The 25067-nt window shown below is 41.9% G+C and overlaps 1 protein-coding gene and 2 pseudogenes across 2 annotated transcripts; 1 reads left to right on the top strand and 2 right to left on the bottom strand.

Annotated features, from left to right (window-relative positions):
- Positions 1 to 8158: 8158 nt before the first annotated feature.
- On the bottom strand, positions 8159 to 9423 carry LOC115932736 (protein-L-isoaspartate O-methyltransferase domain-containing protein 1-like). 2 transcript variants are annotated; one of them, XM_055355582.2, is made up of 3 exons: positions 9126 to 9423; positions 8727 to 9031; positions 8159 to 8662 (listed from the first exon to the last, which is right to left on the bottom strand). In XM_055355582.2, exons 1-3 carry the CDS (start codon positions 9389 to 9391, stop codon positions 8295 to 8297), a joined length of 939 nt encoding a protein of 312 aa, XP_055211557.2. In that variant the 5' UTR covers positions 9392 to 9423; the 3' UTR covers positions 8159 to 8294. The 2 variants fall into 2 exon arrangements, with proteins under 2 accessions (XP_055211557.2, XP_055211562.1); XM_055355587.2 differs by having other exon boundaries at positions 8727 to 9331.
- A 2626-nt stretch (positions 9424 to 12049) lies between these two features.
- LOC134758737 (uncharacterized) lies at positions 12050 to 24520 on the bottom strand (annotated as a pseudogene).
- Positions 14641 to 25005, top strand: LOC134758734 (uncharacterized; annotated as a pseudogene).
- The last annotated feature ends 62 nt before the right edge of the window (positions 25006 to 25067 follow it).

The raw sequence follows: 25067 nt of genomic DNA, 5'->3' as shown, positions 1-25067 counted from the left end.
TTCTTGAAGTCAGTGAGACCAAGAACCCACCAATTCTGGACACAATTTTATATAAGGAACTAGAGCATCCATGGATTTTGCTATCTGCAGGAGGTCCTGGCACCAATCACCCAGTGATATTCAGAAATGACCGCACAGGAAATTGGTTCATGTGATTAGGAGTCTGGAAAGTTTGAAATCTGCAGTGTGGCCTGCCAGATTGGAGGCTCAGGAGAACTGATGGTACAGATGAATTCCAAAGGCTGTCTGTCAGGGAATTTGCTCTTAGTCCCTCTTGCTTGAAGAGGCTGGTCTTTTTGTTCTAGTCGGGCCTCCTACTGATGGAATGAGGTTCACCCACATCATGAAAAGCAATCTGCTTTTCCCAGATTCACCAATTTAAGTGTTAGTCTCATCCAAAAACACTCCCCATGTTGACACACAAAACTAACTCTCACGGGAAGAAAAGAAGTATTTTTCCACAATTCATAAGCGATTCCAAACCATAGCCAAGAAGTTCAGAGAACACCCAGCAGGGTAAATACTAAAAACTCTACACCTAGGCATGCAAACCCTAGTAAACATTCTCTAGAGAAACAGAATCAACAGAAGGTTGATAGAAATAAAGATAGATAGAGAGAGAGATCGAGATTGATTTTAAGGAATTGGCTCATACAATTGTGGATGCTTGGTGAGACCAAATCTGATGAGGTAGGTGAGCAGGCTGGAGACTCAGGACAGACAGTTGCAGTTCAAGTCTAAAGGGACTCTGCTGGCAGAATTCCTCCTCCTTGTTAGGGGGAGGTCAGGTTTTATACTATTAAGGCCTTCACCTGACTAGATGAGGCCAACTCACACTATAGAGGGTCATCTGCTTTCCTCAAAGTCCGCTGATTTCAATGTCTCATTTCATCAAAAAACACCTTCACAGAAACACCAGAACAATATTTGACCAAATATCTAGTCACCATGGCTCAGCCAAATTTACACATACAATTGAGCATCACAACATATAATATTGAAAATGTAGAAAATCAAAGACCAAAGAACATCTTGAGAGAAGCTAGAGAAAGAAAACACCTTACCTTAGAAGAACAAGGATGAGTATTACATTAGATTTCTCTTCATAAACCATGCAAGCAAGAACAGCATGCAGCTGACATATTTAGTGTTGGAGGAAAAATAACCCTGTCAACCTAGAATTCTGTAGAATTACCTTCAAACGCGAAGGATAAATAAAGACTTTCTCTGACAAACAAAAATTGAGGGAATTTGTTACCAGTGATTTTGTCTTCCTTGAAAGGTTAAAAGAAGTTCTTCAGAAAGAATAAAAACTACAAAAGTCAGAGATGTATCTACACCAAGGAAAGAAGTTAGAGAAGAAATAAATGAAGATAAAATAAAATATTTTATTATTTTTATTCTTAATTCATATAACCGTCTGTCAAAATAAGAAAAATAGCAATAATAGATTGAATGATTCTAGGTTATGGATACATCAAATGAATGACAGCAATGTTTTAAAGGGTGGTAGGAAAGGAATAAGGAATTTTGTTTTTAAGGCAGCTGCATGACCCATGAAGCATCATAGCATTACTTATAAGTTGACTTAGATTAGTTGTAAGTATATATATGGCAAGCAATAGGGTGAAAACAAAAACACTGTTTTTTTTTTTTAAAGGAATGGAATCGTATTGTAAGGAGAATAAAAAAATGGGATCATATAACGTGTTCAATTATAGCCAGAGAAGGTAGGTAAAGAGTAAAAGACACAAAAGAAAACAATGAAGAAAGTCAAAGAATACAAACAATTACACGTATGGTACATATTAATCCGATGATATCAATAGTCACTTTAAATGTGAATGGTCCGAATACACCAACTAAAAGACAGAGACTGGCAGAATGGAAATTGAGTCCCAACTATATGTTGTCTACAACAAACCTACTTTAAATAAGAAGACACAGAGATATTTGAAGCGAAGAGATGGAGAAAGATATACCATACTCATCATAATCAAAAGAAAACTGGAGAAGCAGCTGGGCACTGTGGCTCATGCCTGTAATCCCCGCCCTTTGGGAGGCCGAGGCAGGTGGATCACTTGAGGTCAGGAGTTCAAAACCAGCCTGGCCAATATGGTGAAACCCTGTCTCTACTAAAGATACAAAATTAGCCGGTCATGGTGGTGCATGCCTTTAATCCAAGCTAGTTGGTAGGCTGAGGCAGGAGAATAGCTTGAACCTGGGAGATGGATGTTGCAGTGAGCCGAGGTTGTGCCATTGCACTCCAGCCTGGGCAACAAGACGGAAACTCAGTCTCAAAAAAGAAAACTAGATTAGCTATATTAATTTGAGACAGAGCCGACTTCAGAGGGAGGAAAATCATGGGGATAGAGTCATGACATAACGATAAGGAGGTCACTTCTCCAAGAAGATATGACAATCCTTAATTGATATGCACCTAACAACAGAGCATCTAAATATGAGAGGCAAAAGCTGATAGAACTTTGAGGACAAATAGACAGATTCACTATTACAGTGGGAGACTTCGGCATCAGTAATGGACAGATCCAGCAGGTGGGAAATCAATAAAGATATAGTGGAACTGGACACCACCATCATTCACCTGGATGCAACCAACTTTTTAGATTACTTACTCCAACAAGAGCAGAATACCTATCCTTTTTAGGGTGACATGGAATGTTCTCCAAGATCCACCATATTCTGGCCCCATAAAACACACTTCAACACATTTAATGGAATAGAAATCATACCAAGTATGTCCTGCATTCAAAGTATGAAACTGAAGTAGAAATCAACGACAGACAGATAGCTGGAAAGCCCCAACATTGGAGATCAGACAACACACTTCTAATACATGGGCCAAGAAAAAGTCTCAGGACAAATTACATATTTTGAGCTAAATGCAAGTGAGTGTGTAACTTATAAAAAAAATTTCTGGGTGCAGGAAAATTGGTGCTTAGAAAGAAATTCGTAGTATTCAATGCATATGCTAGCAAAGAAAAAAGATCTACAATTAATAATTAAACTTACAATTTAGGAAACTCAAAAAACAAGAGCAAAGGAAATCCAAAGTGAGTGAAAAACAGGAAACTAAAAATTAGAGAAGAAATCACGGAAATTGAAAACCAGAAATCAAGAGAGAAAAATCAACAAAACCAAAAGCTAGGTCTTTAAAATAATCAATAAAATTGATAAACATGTAGCTGGTGAACAAAGAAACAATAAGAGAATATACAAATTACTAATAAAAAAAAGAAAAGAAGGTCCTCACTACTGATCTCATGGATATTCAAAGGATAACAGATGAAGATTATCAACAATTCTGTGCTCACAAATTTGATAACGTTGATGAATTGGACCAATTCCTTGAAAGACACAATCTACCAAAACTCACACAAGGAGAAATATATAACCTAAATAGATCTCTATTACTGAAATTGAAGCAAAGCTTAACAACCTTCCAGAACAAAACACCAGGTCTAGATGGTTTCACTGCCAAACATTTAAGGAAGAAATGATACCAATTATCTCTAGAAAATGGAAGCCGAGGGAACACGTCTTATCTCTGGTCTAGGAGGCACTTCAGTAGCAAAACTAGACAAATGGTTTTGAACCAGGATGTTGAACTAGTCTGGACTGCTGAGCAGCTCCTGAAACTCGGCCCTGGAAGAACTGTACAAGCAAGAAGGAAACATGGCTTACGGGACCTGTGAAAAATGGTAAACCTCCCTTAGAGACCAAGGCGGTTTTTAACTTTTGTGTGTGGAAGGTTGATGTTCACAGGTAGGAGAGAGAGAACCACATAGAGAAAAGTATTTTCGGTTCTGCTCTTGTTTGTTATTCCATAGCTACAGGCCAACTGCTGCTCTTTCCCCTTCACGAAAGAGGTTTGTCAGCGGCTCTTAATCTGCCAACGCGGCAGCTGCAATGTGACATCCTGGATCCATGTAAGTTTCACTGAGGAAAAGGGTAGATGAAAACATGTAACTAACCTGCACAATGTGCACATGTACCCTAAAACTTAAATAAAAAAAAAAAAAAAAACAGGGGAGGACAAAGCAGATGATCCCGGGGCATTCTTTTTCCAGGTTTCCTTCCCAAACCTCCAGAGCTAATGGTTGTCATGGCCTCCCCACCACGCTGCTTAAAGAGAAGCAGTAAAAAGAATCCCTTGGACAGAAGATTTGCCTGGTGGAGCGTAAAACAAAAGGGGGTGATAGAAATGAGTTTCGGGGACGTGCTGCTCTCCACTCGGGGCCCATCCTTCATTTTGCCGAGACCACCGAAAACTGGAGCCTTCCTCGATAGGAAAGTTCGAGGCCCCTCTCCGCAGCTCTCCTCATCTGTACGCGGGTTCCTCCCCACATTCCTCCCTTTTCCCTGGGCCCCCTTGCCCAGGGAATCTGCCCGACCCCACAGCTTCTCTCCTTTCGGGAATGTCATTTATTTTTTAAGCTGCACTCCATCGCCAGACGTGGTCAAATGGTCTGTCCAAGGTCCAGGCAGTGAAATCAATGTCCAGGTGACTCTTTATATTTCAGGGATCGGAAGAGACTATAAAAGTCCCGCCGATTTTAGGGCCAAATATGCAAAAGTGCAGAGACTAACCAGACACACTGGCTGCTTCCAAGACAGTCTCTGCAAAGTAACTGCTTAGAGAAACTCCACTCTGGGAGGAACCCGAAAGCTATCCAGTAGTTCCCTTTTTCTTCTCTTTATTATCGCGGCTGTGACCCACCTGAGGAACAGTTATGGTAAGTAAATGTAAAAACCAGAGGGCACAAAACCGGGGCCTGCGTTGGCCAGGAATCGAACCCGGGTCTTTCGTGTGGGAGGCAAGAATTCTGCCACCAAACTACCAATGCCTACTGGCGTGACAATCTTTCGCTGGAAACAGGTAAGATATAGACGTGGGAAAAAGATTCAAGATTCTCCAAGACTCCAAGGTTCTCTTTGGAAGATGTAACTAACAAAAAAGACACGCAGAGCAAAGGCTTACAGTGGAGATCTGCATCAGGCAACACCACAAAATTACGGCTTCGCATTAAAAGAGCTGACTTGAAAAAGCCTTATTTTAAAGTAGGCTCTGTACAACTGGATAACAAACCTCTGTAGGAAAAACATCAGAAATTCACCCAGTTTCTTGTCTCTGGTGCTATATCCAACGTGAACCTGTGGAAAGTTCTTGCCTGGCTTCTTGATATCTTCTCTTTGCCTTCCCGCCGCTTGGGGCCTTCCAAACCCTTTCCCCGCAACCTTGACAAAAACATCAGTACTTTCCCCAAAAAGGCCTTCAGAACCCAGGGACCCCGGTTCGGAAAGCTGGACTCTTGGCACTATACCTGGGATACTCCCGGAGACCTGGGTGATAATTGAGCTTCTTTCCTCATATACCTATTTCGAATTCCTGGAAAACTCCAAAGATCAGATCTTGCTTTTTAACTTCTTATGCCTTACAGAGACCAAAACAAGAGCAAAGAAATGGACATTGCACTCCAAGATTTTTTTTTTAATTACATGTAATTGTTTATTTAAAATAATTTTCCAGGTCTTCCAATGATTTAACAGGCTTTGCTTCACTTTTATCATCTCAAACAGCTATAAATCAACACACTTTTTGTATTTTATTTTACTACTATGTATGCTATTTTAATAACATTTTTCTTTATTAATACTAGAACCAAATATATTGACCAATAAGCAGTATAGATTTAAATTATCTTCTTGGGTTGGTCTGAGGTTGCTGATGGATTCTTGGGATTGATCTGATGCTAGAAGCTATCTTAGGCCCTGTCTCTAACTCACTGTATGTTTCAGGCAAAACATGCCACGGTTCTAGGTCTGTTTTCTTATCTGCAAAATAAACACCCAAATTAGATGATACTTATTGTTTTAACTAGCTATAAAATTCCAATACTATATTCCCCATCATTTTCACTTACTTTTACTTAATCTTTATTTGCTACTTTTCCACCTATAAAACATAATTTTCCATACTCAAGTAAACATAAATTCATTAAAAAATAAACACAAACCCAAAATATTCTTATTCTAATATATCTGCATTAATAGATAAAAAGGCTTTAGCTTTAATTTTCATTTTTCATTTCTACCTCTTAAAGTCAATGATAAACTCACAAGTGTAAAATGAATGCATTTAAAAACATAAAAGATACATTTCAATGACAAGAAATATGCAATGATCATGAAAATCTACTGTACACTTTGCCACGGTCAAAGAATGAAAGACAATATGGAAAAGCCAATCTTCAAATATATCCTTAACAAAAACTCTCTCCTGCATAGTAAAAGCATCATCTAAACAGCAGCTCCAACCAAAAAAAAAAAAAAAACAAAACAAAACAAGCAGGGGAGATGGGACAGATAACTTTCTCCAGGTTTTCCAGATAAAAACGTGGTCACCAGGAATTCAAGGTAACTAGGTACTTCAAAAGCCACATTTAATTCAAAATAAAATGAGCATTTCTGACAGATGACAACAGTATGAAACTGATTTTTTTCTTTCCTAGATACAAAAATGATATGGGGCATTTCTTAACAGTTTAGTAATCGTCTAAGAATAATTGTAGAAATAACCCCAATTCCACCATCCCAGCCACTGACATAAAACAAATACCTTCCATGAAACTGTCTTTCACATAACTAAAATATCCTCACTTACTTGGAACAATTTCATGCTTACACATGATCACAAACATTTGTTTTTAGATGTTGTGGAAGTACTGGAGCTGAGATTTCTGAAACAGTATCTGAATCTTAGCAGAGAGATAATAATCCTTTCACTATACATTGCTTGGGCTTCCTTAACCAAATCTGAGTAACTACTGTAATAATAATGCTGGTGGTAGTCCATGATACTCTCAAATTTTTCCCTTTAAGAAATATATAATCCATGTAACTCTAGCAAATATGTTACATTGTACACTTCCTTAACAAGGAATGGCTGTTTTCAGGCCTTATTAGGAAAACAAACAAACAAACAATGGCAGTTACTACCTGTTTTTTATCACTGATAAGCTAAAATAAAGCTCAAATATGGACAGTTTAATTGTGTGATATTAAGTAAAAAATGAAAACCATTATAGTTTTAACAAAAGAAACACAAAAAATATGGGAAGGAGTGAAATGAACATGGCATAGGTCCCAAAGATTACACTATGATTCTGAACAGGATTTTCAAAACAAAGGGTATCTACATACAATTTCTGTGAATATTTCTTATACTAGATAGATCAAAAGCAAATGTAGGCTCAGCCCTACCTTGTCAAAGATAAATATTCAGATAAACTAGAAGTTCCATCTGCTAAAGCGCATCCGCTGACCTGGTCTACCCTGGCCCTGCTACTTACAGCCATCCAAGAAAGTGGCCTCACTCATGCTCATTCACTCATTCTGTGTCCTATCAAGAGTCACACATAACAATGGTTTTGCTTTTTTAAAAAAACCAAATACTTTATACAGTGAACTACAGAAAAAACAATTCTAAATATACTTTTAAAATTCTATAGAGTTAAGATAACCTCATTTTTTTAAATACTGAAAATGTAAAGGGTCCATATAAAGAGTTGTATTAAGTATATACTTTCTGTTTTAATAATTCACTTGCTGTGCTCTTAAAATCTCTATGAGAGAGGCAGATATTTTACCCATGTCTTTTGGCAAGAGATTCAAAAGCAAAAGTAGCAGGGCTGTAAAATTTCATAAAATTTGTGGGATTTTTTAAAGCTAAATTATTCAATATCTTGTATTGTTATTGCACTCATATATTGCCCGGAATATATATACAGCAACCCAACAACAGTGATTGCAACAAAAGTAAGGTAAATAGTCTACAAAGCATTTGATTTCCTTATTAGATAAATGAAGTTTTCATAGAGGAAATGCAAACAACTGCAATTCAGATCAGGTTATATAAGCTTAACAATTATTTAAACCATATATAAAATTAAATCTAACCCTCATCACTACAAATCTGTAAGGAATCAGAAAAGGATTTATAGTACACAAGTCTTGACTACTGTTGCATTCCACTTTGAAATCACTCTGAGCTAAAACAACATTTTTCCAAGATTTAAAGAAAAATAGATTTTATAAAAGGGATTCTTTTATTCACTGAATACATCATTTGTGTTACTGACAGAAACAAGTGATATTTTTTTCCACTATAATTTGCTCTGATGAAAGAAATAATTCTCTTTTAACTCCTAACAAATGCTACATTTTCAAGACTAAAGGAATTATCAGTAGGCATTCTTTCTTCTTGATCTAAGTTATTTGTCTCTAAAATATGTCAAGTAAGCTTTTAAAGATTCAGGGAGGGGCAGCTTCATGATTTTTTCTCTCAGTAAATTTTGAGGTGGCTCCTCTGGCTTCATTGCTTCATTGTGATCTTTTTCTTCCTCTTCTTTGTTATCTTCTTCCATTTTTTCATCCTCTTCACTGTCTAGAGGCTGAGGAATAAGCTGATTACCCACAAATACATAAGTGTTAATTCTCTGTTTAACTCTCTTTCTTTTCCTTTTGGGTGGAGCCCTTTGAGGAATCCCCTTGGCCTGCATCTCATCATTTATGAAATTTCTAAGTGTGCGTCGAATGTAAATACGAGCCAAGTCCTGTAGATTCCTGACAGCACAGGGAGAGTAGTCTCCCTTTATGCACAGTTTCACTTTCCACGGTTTCCACTTTCTATGGTCAACCAAGGTGGAGTCCCACAGAATCTGGTTTGCCATTATCATTCTTACTTGGTTGCACAAGTGGAGCAAATGAAACAGCAAGGATATTTTTACTTTCCCAAGTGTTCTGTCCAGTTCGCATAATCTGTGTTAACTGATCCCCTATAGGCATGACTAATATGCCTCCAACTTTTAGTAATATTTTCATGTAGTTTTCATGGTCTTTCTGGACTCCAGCTCCACAATAAATTCGATCATACTGATGACTGTCAGATGCTATCTGGAGGCAATTACCAACAACAAATGCAGGTTCACAGCACTCAAATTTATCAAAGCTATCACTATTTTTGATGAAGCTCTCCAGTTTTTCCTTGGCATATTCCACCACATCTGAATGAAGCTCAATCCCGTGATTTATTCCAAAAGGACCTGTGGCGCGGGCAGCGGCGCGCAGGCCAGGCGCTAGGACTCGGCGGGGTCCGCAGCAGCCAGACGCCGCTACCACCACAATAACAACACGGACGCCACCGCCGAGTGGAGAGGCGGGGCCCGGACCCGCGACTGGAGCAGCCAGAGCCTCCCGGACTCCGGAGCCGCCGGGGTCCGGGCATGCGCAGAGGGCCACGGGCACAGGGGCAGCTCCCCGCGGACGCCAAAGTCAACAAGCGCACTCCAAGATTTTTTCCCTTCACCATGCCCTGGTTGGCCACCCAAGGAGGCCAGTTCAGGGAAAAACAGTTCCATTCGATTCCATTCGACTTTAGTTAGATGCTAGGATATTACTCCTTTAGCTAATATAAAGCATTGTTTTGCTGTTTGCCTTTGTCTGATACCCATGTTTTCACTCTCATTCTTTTGTTTCCAATAAGCCTGGTACAGATTTGCACCACTCTTTTTGTTGTTATTGTTGTTGTTTGTTTTCTTTTCTTTTTAAATGTTTTATTTCCAGTTTTACTTTAAATTTAGGGGTAAATGTGCAGGATATGCAGGTTTGTTCCATAGGTAAATGTGTGTCATGGTGGTTTGCTGCACGGATCATCCCATCACCCAGGTACTAAGCCCACCATCCATTAGCTCCTCTTTCTGATGCTCTCCCTCTTCCCAGCCCCACCTTCTGGCAGGATCCAGTGTGTGCTGTCCCCACCCCCATCCTATCTGTCCGCATGTTCTCATCATTCAGCTCCCGCTTATAAGTGAGAACATGTGGTATTTGGTTTTCTGATCCTGCATTAGTTTGCTAAGGATAATAAGCACTGCTTTTAATATTTAACCCTTTTCTGTCCATTAAACTGTTAGAGCCAGCATTTCCTTTTCTATCCAATCTGAGAGATTTAGATTCATTACAATTAGCAGTAATTAGTGTTATGTTGGAGATGATGGGCATAGTCTCATTCCCAGCATCTCATTGTATGATTTCTCTGTTTTTGCTTTGTTTTTTAAAGTCTCTTGCTGCCTTTCTTATCTAGACTGGTCTGTCTGGGTGAACTTTCTGTTTTCAAAATTCCATGTCCTTAGCACAGGGCACATTATGGTGGCTGCTCTGAGCAAGGCCCTTACTGTCTCTCCTTTTCTCTGTTTATCGCATTCCCATTCCCTTGTCCACTTCCAGAAACTCGTTCTGAGATGTTTAGTATATGCTCTTTTATCCCACACTTTCTCTGCGTATTTCAATAAGGGGATGTCTTTGAAAAACATACATTGTTCTTGAACAATGTGTTAACCATAAAATGTGAGTTGGTTCCCCAAACCCATTCCAGCCTCTTTACTCCATTCTGTGTACTAGCTTCTCAATTTTTCTATTCTAACAGTAAAGTTTATGTAAAACTGGGTGAGGGGAAAGAGTCAAGCCAATTTAAAATGAACAAAACACTTGAACAGTGTTTGTTCACAAAAGAGGATTTCTTCATGTCCAGATGTCAAAAGAAAGAATTATCAGCATCGTCACTCATTCAGAAAACACAAATTTAAAATGCCATGATACACCATTACACGCCTATCAGAATGGGCAACATTTAAGAGACAGGGAAAACCACTAGCTTATAAGAGTGCAGAGCAAATGTATCCCTTGTTGCTGGCAAGAGAATATGATAGTGCAACCATTCTAAAAGAGTGTCTGATAGTTTCTAATAAAGTTAAAAATATGCCTGCTCCATGACCTGGCCATTCCATTACCAGGTTTATACTCAAGAGAAATGAAGGCACAGGTCCATAAAAAGGCCCATAAACACCTTATTCACAATAGCCAAAAGTAGAAATATTCCAATCTTCCATCAATGGTATTGTATTCATCAATAACATCAAAAAGTTGAGATACATGCCATAAAATGAATGTATCTCAAAACCATTGTTGCATTCAAAAAAGAAACAGAATCAGTATATTCGTTTACGTGAATTTCAAGAAGAAGCAAAAGTAACCCATGGAGATAGAAATCAGAATGGTGATTGCCTAAGTGGGGATGGGGTGAGGACTGACTGGAAAGGGGCTCTGATGACTTTTTGGGCTGGTGAAAATGTCCCGTAACTTGATCTGGGTGATGGTTTCTTACGTCAAAATGCACTGGGCTGTGCACTTCAGATTGGAACACTTTGGTCTGTGTGGATTATACTTCAGTCATTTACTGATAGCAAAAATACATAAACAAATAAATAAATAAAAACAAATAACAATTGGGTGTTGGGGAATGACATTAAGTTTAGATTTTATTGTATTCTTTAGGCTTTACTTAAAATTCCCAGTTGGAGTGCAAACTATCCTCATGTCCTCTCGCTTGTTTCTGATTCGGCCTTAAAAGGCCCCACGGATGTTTGAAATATCTGAACCAGAAACACGGTTATGGCCACATCGTGGTAATAGTGGAGGATTCCAATAAGGCTGACTGGGAGGGAGCACCTCACCTTTTGGGTGCTGCACTTGCTCAGAGAGGGGGCAAAAGCCCAGCCTTTCAAGATGACTGGACCCCAGCATGCAAGGTAGGGGTTCCTTCTATTCTCACCACTGCACAGAGCTCCGAAGGCACTGGTAAGTTGTAACCTCTCTGGTCGCAGGTAAAGAGCGCAGCCTAGGCAGAGGTTGGAGTCTAAAGGAAAGGAGGAGTGCCACGCCCCAGGAGGGACACTGCCATGACTGGGATTCCACCCTTGGCCGCGATGCAGATTACTAACCAATATACCATCACAGGAAGCCGCCTGCTTTCTTCTTTAAACTTAATATAGGGCTGCTTCGGCCTAAGGGTCCCCATGATTTTCCTTCTTTCCTGGTGTCTCTCCATTTTTCCTGCCTTTCTCCCCACTCTGCTACAGTAGAAAAGATGATTTTTGTCTCTCAGGGATCCGGTCCTTACCGCTGAACAAAGCTACTGGGAAGTTTCCTCGCCAGGGTCGCCGCCTCTACCGACTTCCTTGCTCTCCTCCTTGCAGTTCCCCCTTGGACCCACCCAGTGCCCCGCTCCCGCCCTAGTGCCCCAGGCACCCACCCAAAAACAGCGCAGCTGAGCCCCCGCAGCTCCATCGCGCAGAAGGTTTACTGGAGGCCTCAGCCCGTTGTCCGCCCCACGGGATGCCAGGAAATCAATCGGAATAAACGCTTTTTAAAAAGAATTTACCGCCGGGCGCGGTGGCTCACGCCTGTAATCCCAGCACTTTGGGAGGCCGAGGCAGGCGGATCACGAGGTCAGGAGATCGAGACCATCCTGGCCAACACGGTGAAACCCCGTATCTACTAAAAAAAAAAAAAAAAGAAGAAAGAAAGAAAGAAAAAGAAAAAAAATTAGCCGGGAGTTGTGGCGGGCGCCTGTAGTCCCAGCTGCTGGGGAGGCTGAGCCAGGAAATGGCGTGAACCCCGGAGGCGGAGCTTGAAGTGGGCCGAGTTCGCGCCACTGCACTCCAGCCTGGGCGACAGGGCGAGACCCTGTATCAAAAAAAAAAAAAAAAAAAAAAAAAGAACTTACTTTCCCTTCGCGACCAGCCTGGGCAACACGGTGAAATCCCGTCTCTACAAAAAATACAAAAATTAGCCCATCGTGTGGCGCACGCCTGTAGTCCCAGCTCCTTGGGGCGCTGAGGCAAGAAAATCGCTCGGCCCCAGGAGGTCGAGGCTGCAGTGAGCCGTGTTTGCATCACTGCACTCCAGCCTGGGCTACCAAGTGAGACCCTGTCTCACAAGCAGAACAAAACAAAACTCCCCCATGGAAAAACAGTTCATGATTTCTATTTTCAGAGCTCTTCAAAAGACTAAAAACTGAATGCGACGATGGATTAATTCAAGTCCTAGTCGTGCGCTCTGGTGAGTGCCACACCCTGTTTCCCGCGAGGGGACCCACGAGCGACCCTCACCTCACCATCATCCCTGCCCTGGTGGAGCCCCCGTGCGGGACACAGGATCCGAAGATGGCAGCGGAAGCTCCGCAGCGGCCCCGAAAGCGACTGGGCAGGGTGGGCACAGGCTCCCTCAGTGGGTGAAGGCGGCGCAAAGAACGCGAAGATGCATCCCAGGAGCCCACCGGGCGTTCAGCTTCCCCTGAGCCTCGAGGCGGCGGCTCGGGTCGCGGACGGGGGCGTTTCCTCGGGCTTCTGAAGCAGGCGAGGGGCAGGGCGGGCGAAGGCCATTCGGCTGTCCTTCGTGCTCTAGAATATCCCAACGCGCAGGTGTCCAACACTACAATTCACCGCTCTAATCTCTCCGGTTTTCCAAGGACCTGGGACTTGCACAGTCGTCCTGCCAGGAGGGCCCCTGAAGATTGAGGGGATGGGGAGTTTGCTGAGTGCACCCTTCCTATAGCGCCCAGAAGAAGGCACGGAACGTGTACCTGTAGCGCAATTCGTTAGAGCATTCTGCGGTTAATAGAAAGGTTGGTAGTTCCAGCCGGGGCCCTGGGGCTTTATTTTAACCTGTTTCTGTTGATGGGACAACCAACTCCTGATTGATCACAAGTCACACATGTCCCCACTTCCTATCCACCTTAAGTCTGAGGCTTGGCAAGGGCCACCGCGCGTTATACCTGTCAAACTCAGGAATCCCATAGACCTTAGAAAGGATCTCACCTGTGGTGTGATAAAAATCTTCCTTGCTCCCATGACTTGGGTCAGTTAGGTGGACATTTTGTGCTTCAAGTTTTTCATGTTTAATAATAGGAGGCCTATTACAGTAGTATCCTATCCCCAGGATGTGCCTGGGTTTACTGATTGCTCTATCAATAATGTGACCAGTGGAATCAGTCATCCTCATGGTGATCCTCGCCATTGTTTGTGAGAACAGCATTTCTTCTTGAGTTTGTGCATGATTTATTTAACCCTTTTCAAAATGTTTTTGAAGTGAGGTGCGTTTCATAGTTTTAGGATTACAAGTGATGCTGCAATCACCATCATTCTTGTACACATATCTTTGGTCACTTGTGCAGATATTTCTATAGTGTGGACAACAGGATGTGCTAATTTTACATTATAGAACTTATTTAATGTTTCCAATTTGAGTACATTCTGCAAGTTTATCTTTCGTGGGAGCGGTACCAAATCGTATTCCAATTTGTTTCTCAGTTCTGTTAATGTCCCCTTTGTCATTTACTTGCCGGCACAACAAACTTTCTACACATGGATGTATGATATTCCAGCCTTGGTCACCCAGGATGGCATGCAGTAGTGCAAACATGGCTCACTGCAGTCTCGACCTCCTGGGGCCGAGCGATTTTCTTGCCTCAGCGCCCCAAGGAGCTGGGACTACAGGCATGCGCCACACGATGGGCTAATTTTTGTATTTTTTGTAGAGACGGGATTTCGCCGTGTTGCCCAGGCTGGTCGTGAGGGGAGAGGCACCCTCCTGGCTTAGCTGAGGGGTTGTACAACAGAAGGACATGGTGGACATCGCACACAGAAACTCAGTGACATGGGATGAACTGCTAAACTTCTAAGATATTTTAAAGTCCTCCGACATCCGTGATTGTTTTCTGCGATGACCAAGTCACACTGGTCCAGAGAAGATGGGCCACAGCGACCTCTTGGAAAGCTTTCTGTCAAGTCCCTTACACAAGGGGAGCAAAATCACAAAGGTCCCAGGCAATTTTTTTCTTCTCCCCTTTCCTCTTTTCTTCATAAATCTTGGTTTTTCTTTTATTTGCCAAAACCAATCTAATGCCCTTTCTCCCTCCTATACAATGGTAAATTAGCATGCAGATAGCTGTCCATGTATTATTATTTGATAGGTTTTTTCGGGGGCTATGTCCATAACAATTAGCACATCTGAGAAACATCACTGGTGCCAACAGAACCCTCCACCCAACAGGCATCTTGTGTAGACCTGAACCCTCAGAGCTATTAGCTCCTGTTTCCTTGCTTCTTTTAATGAATATCATGAATAGAAATTGAGCTCTTTGGCTTTTAATCACTAAGTATGGCTATAGTACATGTCTCTGTCTCCCTCTATGTCTTCTCTCTCTCTCTCTCTCTCACTGTTTCTTTCTCATTTTTGCATTATTATTTTCTGTCACCAGTGGCACCAATGTGGGTTTCTGGTTTTGATGTTATGGAGTGAACTTCTGGGGACAATCTCTGTTAGGTGGTGGTTGACAAGGATCCATTCCCTGATTGGCAGTACATGACAGCTAATCTAGTCTGTGAGTCTTTCTTGATTGTCCATTATCCTAAAGATTCTGGTCTTTCCTGACATTTGAGACTGCAGCAATGAGAAGGTTTTCATATCTTGTCTATCTGATGTTTGGTAAAAGTCTTATGGACACATTAGTTGTCAATATCTGCAAGAATGGCATCTCTGTAATAAGGATGATCTTAATACACAATATGCCACACCCCATTTCATAGGAACTCTTGGCTCCAGGAAAGTGCTATACCTAAATGGATCTTAGCACAGGAAAGAAACTAAATTCCTAGCATGTGAGGGGAACCTTTCTTTGATTGGCATATTCAAGTTTTTCACAGCTGAAAAGTATCAAATTAATCTCCTCTAAGGATTGTGTAAATTACAGTACAGGAAGGAGAAAAAAGACAATTATAACATCCCAAATAGGCAACTGAGTCAGCAACATGAGCACTTCTGATAATTATACGAATCAAGACCTCATAATTTCCTGGAATTTAAGCAAGTCCAGCCCTTAGTAAAAATGGATGAAAAGCAATGACCTGTAAAAGTTGTCAGAATGAAAAATGGAGTCACGTATGCCAAATCCTAACAAAATTCAATCAGGAGATCATAAAGGAGGGGTGCTCACACACACATGCCTGTGATAAAAACTATTACAAGAACTCTCTGAAAACCACAACTTTGCACAAAGGCCACCACAACCTTACCCAAAGAATCTCTCTGCAAGGACATCTGCCCAGCAACTGCCTATTCATCCTTGGACTGATGCCACCCTTGTGATTATTCCTTGTGGCCAAGGATAATTGTTTCAAAACAACTATGTAACCTTCCTCATTTTCGCTGTTAAAGGTTCCCCTTCTCAGCCTGCCTGGATGTGCCTTTGGGTCCTCATACGATAGTGTGCATATCCTGGATTGAAATCCTCCGTTTGTTCCCAAACATTCACTTCTTTGGAGAACCACTCTCTCTTGGTTGTTCTTTTAGGTTGGCAACTTCGTACTCTGGAAAAGAGAATAACCTGCTAGACTCAAAAGTGTATCACAGAATTACTGAGATTTTTGGCAGAGGGGCCCTCCAGGTATCCAAGGGTGCTTAATGATTCCTTTTGTTTCCCTCACTGATAAGCATCCTTGATAGACACCACTGCCTCTGTTTCCACTTTAAATGATATTACTTATGACATTTAGATGCTTTAGAATGCCCAGTATTTTAATGGATTTTTTTCATGTATAAATACACAGTATTTTCTCAGGAAACAAAGTAGAATACTTTGTCTTCCTCTGGAGGGTATAGACAAATTGAGTATCTGATCAATATAAAGGAGGTACTGCCCCAATTGTCTTATTATTACTATATGATTATTATTAATTTTCAGAGACGGGGTCTGTATTCCTCACCCAGGCTGGAGTGCAGTGGCACGATCTAGCTCACTGCTGCCTTGAACCCCTGGACTCAAGTGCTCCTCCTGCCCCAGCCTCCTGAGTAGCTGGGACTGCAGGCACATGCCACCATGCCTGCCTAATGTTTTTATTTTTCATAGTTACGGGGTCTCACTGTGTTGCCCAGGCTAGCCCAATTAGCTTAAGAACAGTAATAACCATGTGTTTAAATTTACAATAAGAAAACTAAGACTTCTTATGAAAAAAACCCCACCTTTTTCTATGTATGCTTTAAATGTGATGTTTCTCTGAGGGAAAAATCCTGCTGCTGAGTTTCCCAAGAGGAAAAACAAGCTGCAGGTCAGCCGAGACAGAGATGGGGTTGAGGTGATCTGTGCCTCTGGTGCCTGCCAGGGGCAGAGGGGAATTAATCTTCAGAGACAGAGAACACGACTCAGTCCTTTCATAATTTTTCACACAGACACCCATCATTCAGTCATAGTATTCTAGGCATATAAAGAAGCAGAGGCAAGAGAAAACAAACTCAAAACAGGAAACAGTAGGTTTCTCACAGATGATGGTGACATCGAGGTTATAAGACAGTAACATTCAAATGATATGATTTAGATGTTCAGAAGAATGGAAGAGATGGTAAAAATTTTCACCAGAAAATAATAACCTATTTTGAAATAAAATGGAAATTATACAAATAAAATATGGTAATGGTAGAAATAACATAGAGATGTAATAAATACTTATAATTGGAAAGAAAATCTATTAAAGTTAGAAATAAAATGCAATAGTTATTATTTTAAAAAGTCAATAGATTGGTGTAATGGCAGTTTGGATCCATGTGAAGATGGATTACTAGCCTGAAGATAAGTAAGCGGAGACTTTCCAGACAAGCAGAGAGAGAGCTAGCAGGAAGGAAAACTAAGAAACAAGTGTGTGTATATATATACATATATATATATGAGTTATGTCATAAATGCTTAAAATAAATTGTCACTAATGTCCTGGAAGCTGGAGAAGACAGAAAATGGGACAGAAGCAATACTGAACAGAAATAGTTCTTACCTATGGACAATTAAGAGAAACAAACCCAACGAGGCATCAAGCCACATGTGCAAGAAGAGCTATGAACTCCAAGCAGCATAAGGACAAACAAACCACACCTAGGCATGTCATCAGGACACTGCTGAATGCCCAAGGCACATGGGAAAACCAGAGCAGCCCCCAGAGGGGGAAATTCCTATTGTGTCCAAAGGTCAGGTGCTAAATTCACAGCAGTGAAAAAGTAAGACATCATAGAGTTCTAAAATACTATCATTTTCAACTGACTGCTGGCTCCTAACCCAAGACTACAGATCTTTCCAGTGAAGGTGAAGTGCAGACCTTTCTGGAGAAGCAGCACATGCTAACTAAGGGAAATGCAAAAATGTGAAATATCCCCGGGGAATGTGGAAAGGGAACGAAGGAACGCAGGGCAATGTGTAGGTTTAATGTGTGGCTCAGTCAAATAGTATGTTTTACTAATCCAATGATCATAATGATGTCCATGTGACTTAAAATATATGGTGCCTTAAAATTAATGAGAGTAACTTGAGAATCACAAGGAGGGTAAATGGAATTAAGATGTTCCAGACTTCTAGCATTGTGTAGGAAGAGTAAAAAGGTCTAATTTACTCCAAACTTTATTATACAGATTTTACAGTATGTATAAAAGTAAAAAATATATCTCAGGGTTAAACCAATACTAAAACAAGTATCATTTTGAGATTTCGGCAGTTTAAAAATAATTAACATTATTTTTATATTAAAAATGTAAATGTAAAAAGTGTACCGTGAAGCTTAATAAATGTATAGACCCTTGTAAGTATCAACTAGACCAAGCCACATAGAACATTTCCATCAACCCAGGAAGTTTTCCATCAAAGTACCTCAAAGAGGGAGCCACTGTTGAGTCCTGATGCTTCATATAAATGGAATTACACAGGAGTATCAGACAGGTACATTAAAATAAATTTGTTTTAGATGTTCAAAAGATATTTTTATAGGCATCTTTTGCTAGGTATAGTGTTTGGAGGGTTTTACCCATGTTACTGTGTTTTTTCATACTTTTCCTTTTTTTTTTTTTGCTTGTTTTTGTTTGCTGTACATGAGGTCATTTTATGACTATGTAACAGTAGGTATTAAATTCTTCTGTTGATGAAGACTGTGTTGTACCCAGTTTTTCCTTAGTATAAAAATAAGGTTGCTATGAGCATTTTTTGTAGAAGCCTTATTGGATGTATGTGTTCATTTTTCATGGGTAATGAATGAAAGTAAATTTGCCTCCTTATGGGGTAGGCTTAACTCTGCAAGAAACTGCCAAATATTAGAAAAGGTGTTGTGCTAAATTGCAGTCCAACAAACACCGCACAGCAATATCGTACACACTCTGAATGAGGAAGAAGGAAAGGCGGCAACTTTCAAAATCAGGTTTTCTGTGTTTCCTTCCATTTTCTCGCAAGCCTTTAATGACATTTTTGAAGGTGGCTATGGGGACATCAAGTGTCATCACCAGCCTATTCAAGTCTTGCCACAGAGCCATGGAGATATACCCCAGGGAAGCCCAGCCAAGTGTCAGGCTTATAAACACCAGGCAGGAATAGATACCTATGAAATGAAAAGGATCAGGTGATCCCTCCCTCTCCTCCCATGTCTGTGCCTCTCTTTGCAGCTGCCTTGTCCCTAAAAATCATCGCTCCACTTATTTTGTCAAAGATAAAGCCAGACATTAGTTAAAGCAGAGAAAAAAGATTTTATTCAGTAACTACTGATAGTAGAGAACGGGGCTGAGCTGTGTTCCCATTTGTACAGAGGTGATGGCATTATAGGGGGAGAGGGAGGTAGGGGAGAGGGCAGGGGGCAGGGCACAAGTGAAACATCGTGAATGTCTGCCTCATCAGGCCAGCTGTGTCTGCTAGCTGACAATATTAGAAGATAGGATTCTAACCTCCCACAGAGACTGGAAGACAGAGGCTCAGTCCTTCCTGAGAACTACAGCTCAAAGGAATGGCTTTCAGATCCTAGGGAAAGACACACTGGAGTCCCTAGGAGATACAAACACATCTCAAAGGGATGGAGGAAGGATTCCCTTCTTAGTAAGTGCTATACAAAAGGGAGATCCTGAACCTACCATCATCAGCAGGTATTGGCTGGAACTAAAGTAAGTTCCTCCGGCAGCCTTGAGCTTTCTGGGGTAGGCATTGTCATGGGAGCCTACAGTCACCCTCCAGACAAAGCCTTATGTCCCAGAAGCCATGAGAGATCTCTTAGCCCAGAGATTTAAACTGAGTCATTGTGTGCTGAGTTTGGTGTTTCTCACTTTCCATCCCCCCATTCCATGGCTTAGATTTTAGTCCACTCTGTCAGATGTACAAGGCCACGGGCCATTTTCAGTGGCTTTCAGGCAGCCCAGGCATATCTATTGAGACCTGAATGAAAATTAAAAAAAACAAAAAAACCCCATGAGATTGAGAGTGGGCCCCACAATAGGTATCCATTACCCATATTCAAGGAGATGGACATGAATATTTCTAGGCTTTATCAAAATGGAAAGTGGCTTATGGAGTCAGGATGAAATTCAAACTTACATTAGCACTGCATATAGCTTATTGATATATTTTTATATCAAAGCCATGACAAAATGACAATCCACAAGTGCAAAGGTATGTAGGGGTTGGGGAGAGACTCCATAAGGTCAAAATTAACCTCACTCAATTTATTTATTTTTATTTTTAATTTTTTTGAAATGGAGTTTCACTCTTGTTGCCCAGGCTGGAGTGCAATGGCGGGATCTTGGCTCACTGCAATCTCCACCTCCCAGGTTCACATGATTCTCCTGCCTCAGCCTCCCGAGTAGCTGGGATTACAGGCATGCGCAACCATGCCCGACTAATTTTTTGTATTTTTAGTAGAAATGGGGTTTCACCATGTTAGCCAGGCTGGTCTCAAACTCCTGAGCTCAGGTGATCTGCCCGCCTCGGCCTCCGAAAGTGCTAGGATTACAGGGGTGAGCCACCGTGCCCGGGCAACCTTACTTTCAATGAAACTGTTACATGTTGCTTCTGTAAGAGAAAGGAAGACAATGTTGGGCTGGAATACATTAATTGTCATGGGATAAACAGGCAGGACATGATGCTACATTTGTTAGTCACTTTTATTGAGAGTATTTGTGAAGATGAATTTTTCTGTCAGTTTGAACGGGCCATGGGGTGCCCAGATATTTGGTTAAACATTATTTCTCACTGTGTCTCTGAGAGTGTTTCTGGATGAGATTGACATTTGAATCGGTAAACTGAGTAAAGCAGATTGCCCTCCCCAGTGTGAGTGGGCCTCATCCAACCCATAGAAGGCTTGAATAGAATGAAAGGCTAAGAAAGAAGTCTCTGCTCCACTGTCTTTGAGCTGGGACATCAGTCTTCTGCCTTGGGCCTTGGACTTGGTAGAGAACTATATTCCACTCTCCTGGGTCTAGAGCTTACTCAGTGTAGACCTTGGACTTCTCTGCTTCCATAATCACATTAGCCAATGTAAATCTCTGTGTGTGTGTGTGTGTGTGTGTGTGTGTGTGTATGTGTGTGTGTGTGTGTCTGTGTGTGTATCCTGCTCGTTTTCTTTTTCTGGAGAACTCAGACTAATGTAGTAATATATACCACTTGCCAGTCTTTGTCTCTATGCTTTTAAAAGGTATGGAATAAATAAATAAAACCCTGGAGGTTTCTCAAAGAAGAACAGCAAAGGAAATGAATTCTGACAGGTTTTGCACTGAGGACATTCAGGTGTGAGGAAAACATGAAAACCACTGTGCTAGGGAAAGCAAATGCTGTTGAGAATGTCTCACAAACACAACTTACACGTCAGTAGGTAGGTTTGACCCTCAGAGTGGGCACATTTTACTCTAAGTGCACTTTCGGTGAAACTTAAGATGACTCTAGGACTCTCACGATGGACGTATTTCTCCCTGTGTGTATACATATATCTATAGAGAGAGAGTGTGTGTGTATATATTATATATATATATAATATATATACACAGAGGGAATGTGTATATATATATTTTTTAATATATATATATACACACACACACACATATATATATATACACACACACACACACACACACAGAGTCTTACTATCTTATCCAGGCTGGTCTCCAACTCTGGGCCTCAATCGATCATCCCGCCTCCCCCTCTCAAAGTGCTCAGATTACAGGCGTGAGCCACCTCATCCAGCCCATTTTCATATTTTTAATTTAGTTCAACCATTGTGGAAGACACTGTGGTGATTTCTCAAGGATCTAGAATCAGAAATACCATTTGACCCAGCAATCCCATCACTGGGTATATACCCAAAAGATTATAAATCATTGTACTATAGAGACACATGCACACGTATGTTTATTGCAGCACTATTCACAGTAGCAAAGACGTGGAACCAACCCAAATGCCCATCAATGATAGACTGGATAAAGAAAATGTGGCACATATACAGCATGGAATACTCTGCAGCCATAAAAAAGAAGGATTTCATGTCCTTCACAGGGACATGGATGAAGCTGGAAACCATCATTCTCAGCAAACTAACACAGGAACAGAAAACCAAACACCGCATGTTCTCACTCATAAGTGGAAGTTGAAAAATGAGAACACATGGACACATGGAAAGGAACATCACACACTGGGGCCTATAGGGGGGTGGGGGGCAAAGGGAGGGATAGCATTAGGAGGAATACCTAATGTAGATGATGGGTTGATGGGTGCAGCAAACCACCATGGCACATGTATACCTATGTAACAAACCTGGACGTTCTGCACATGTATCTCAGAACTTAAAGTATAACAACATTTTTTTAATTTAAGTACACATTCCAAAAATTATATAACAAGTACAGGAAGCCTCCTTTATGCCAGTTTTACAAAAACAGAAAAGATGATATATCAATGACAAGGCATCAAAGTGGCAACATAATAAAGTAGTGAGAGAGAGAAAAAAAGTTATTTTGGAATTCTATGCCACAATGAAAAATCTCTAAAAAATGTGACTGAAATAAGGACATTTAAAGACATACACATGCGCAGTGGCTCACACATGTATCCCAGCACTTTGGGAAGCTGAGGCGGGCGGATCACTTGAGGTCGGGGAGTTGGAGACCAGCCTGGCCAACATGGCAAAACTTCGTCTCTACTAAAAATACAAAAATTAGCCAGGTGAGGTGGCACATGCCTGTAATCCCAGCTACTCAGGAGGCTGAGGCATGAGAATCACTTTTACCCAGGAGGTGGAGGTTGCAGTGAGCCCAGATCATGCCACTGTACTCCAGCCTGGGTGACAGAGTGAGACTCCATCTTAAAAAAATACAAATAAAAATAAAGACATACAAATAAATGAAAGCATTCACCGACCCACACTACAAGAAATGTTGAAGGAGTCCTCCAGGCCTAAGGATAAGGATACCAAACAGAAATCTGAACCTACACAAATAAATGGAGACGACTGGAAATCGCTATGTATGTACTTAGATGTTGAGGTTTATAACATGTCTAAAATCAAATGACATGGCAACACTAGCATAAAGGCCAGAAGGGAAGGTATAATGTCACTTGAGGGCAGACTGATAAAGATGTATTCTAGAAAACTTAAAGCTATCACTGACATAACAAAAGAAAGAATTATAGCTAATAAGCCAAAAAAGGGAAGAAAATGGAATGATATAAAAAAACCATGTAATCACTATGCTGGAGCAGCTGCTCTCCAGGCCTCTATCCTATAGAAATACACCAGTGGCCAATGAGAAGTGTACAAGAATGATGGCTGCAGCATTGTTTGTAATCATAAAGAAATAGAACCAACGTAATTTATTTATTTATTTCTCTCTCTCTCTCTCTTTCTTTCTTTCTTTCTTTCTTTTTTTTGAGACAGAGTCTCCCTTTGTCGCCCAGGCTGGAGTGCAGTGGCGCGATCTCGGCTCACTGCAAGCTCTGCCTCCCAGGTTCACGCCATTCTCCTGCCTCAGCCTCCCGAGTAGCTCGGACTACGGGCGCCCGCCACTACGCCCGGCTAATTTTTTGTATTTTTCAGTAGAGACGGGGTTTCACTGTGTTAGCCAGGATAGTCTCGATCTCCTGACCTCGTGATCCGCCCGCCTCGGCCTCCCAGAGTGCTGGGATTACAGGCGTGAGCCACAGCGCCCGGCCAAACCAACGTAATTTCAAAGATACATGAAAAGGTTTTATTTATTAAACAAACACAACAATTTAACAAACAAACAATGGAAGCAAGTCCTTATGCCAAAAGGAACACAGAGGGTCATGATGATGCTACTCCTCCAAGGATGTCAGGGTTCCCAGACGCCTAGTTTTCGGTCTAATTTTTCTGGAAGATCTTATTCTTGCGGAGCTACAGATTCTCACGTTTGGGGCTCTTTCAGGTTCTATCTCCGTTTTCCCCTCAATTCCTCCCCATTCTGCTACAATAAAAAAACAATTCTCACCTCCGGAAGATCCCACCTCTGCCTCCGCACGAGCCTTTCAGGTCTAGATGTTTGGTCCACCGCTCTCCGGCTTCTTTCCCCGCTTTTGCTTTTCCCTTCCCCCGCTCCCGCCCTCCCGCCCCACGACCCGACCACTGTCCAGCTGAGCCCCCGCGGCTCCACTGCACAGAAGGTGCACTGGAGGCCCTGCCCGTTGCCCGCCCCGCGGGGTGCCGAGAAATCAATCTGAATAAACGTTTCGTAAAAAGAACTTCCCCATGGAAAAATCTCTCATGATTTCCATTCTCAAGGCTCTTCAAAGGACTGAAAGATAAAGGCGACGACGGATTCATTCAACAAGTCCTAGTCGTGCGCCCTGGTGAGTGCCAGACCCTGCTCCCCGCGAGGGGATCCACTAGCGACCCTCACCACGATCCCTGCCCTGGTGGAGCCCCCGTGCCGAACACAGGATCCGAAGATGGCAGCGGAAGCTCCGCAGCGTCCCGAATGCTACTGGGCAGGGTGGGTACAGGCTTCCTCACTGGGTGAAGGCTGTGCAAAGAACGGGAAGAGCCATCCCGGGAGCCCACCAGGCGTTCAGCTTCCCTTGGGCCCCCTGGCTGCTCGAACTCGGGTCGCGGACCGGGGCGTTTCCGGGGGCTTCTGAAGCAGGCGAGGGGCAGGGCGGGCGAAGGCCATTCGGCTGTCCTTCTGGCTCCAGAATCTCCTAACGCGCAGGTGTCCAACGTGACCAGCGCGATTCACCGCTCTAATCGCTCCGGTTTTCCAAGGCCTTGCTCAGTCATCCTGCCGGACGAGCCCTGAGGCTGGAAGGCACAGGGGAAATTTGTTGAAGGCGCCCTTCCCATAGCGTATAGTAAAGGCAG

Source organism: Gorilla gorilla, chromosome 1 (genome assembly GCF_029281585.2).
Source record: "Gorilla gorilla gorilla isolate KB3781 chromosome 1, NHGRI_mGorGor1-v2.1_pri, whole genome shotgun sequence".
NCBI lineage: Eukaryota > Metazoa > Chordata > Mammalia > Primates > Hominidae > Gorilla > Gorilla gorilla.
This window is presented reverse-complemented; position numbering and strand designations above follow the sequence as displayed.

Coding starts and splice junctions, on each gene's coding strand:
- LOC115932736 (XM_055355582.2), bottom strand. CDS start 9,391: ATGGTGAAGGGAAAAAATCTTGGAGTGCGCTTGTTGACTTTGGCGTCC. Junction 9,032..9,125: donor CGCCGCTGCCCGCGCCACAG/GTCCTTTTGGAA, acceptor AAATAGTGATAG/CTTTGATAAATTTGAGTGCT. Junction 8,663..8,726: donor ACCAGATTCTGTGGGACTCC/ACCTTGGTTGAC, acceptor AGGGAGACTACT/CTCCCTGTGCTGTCAGGAAT.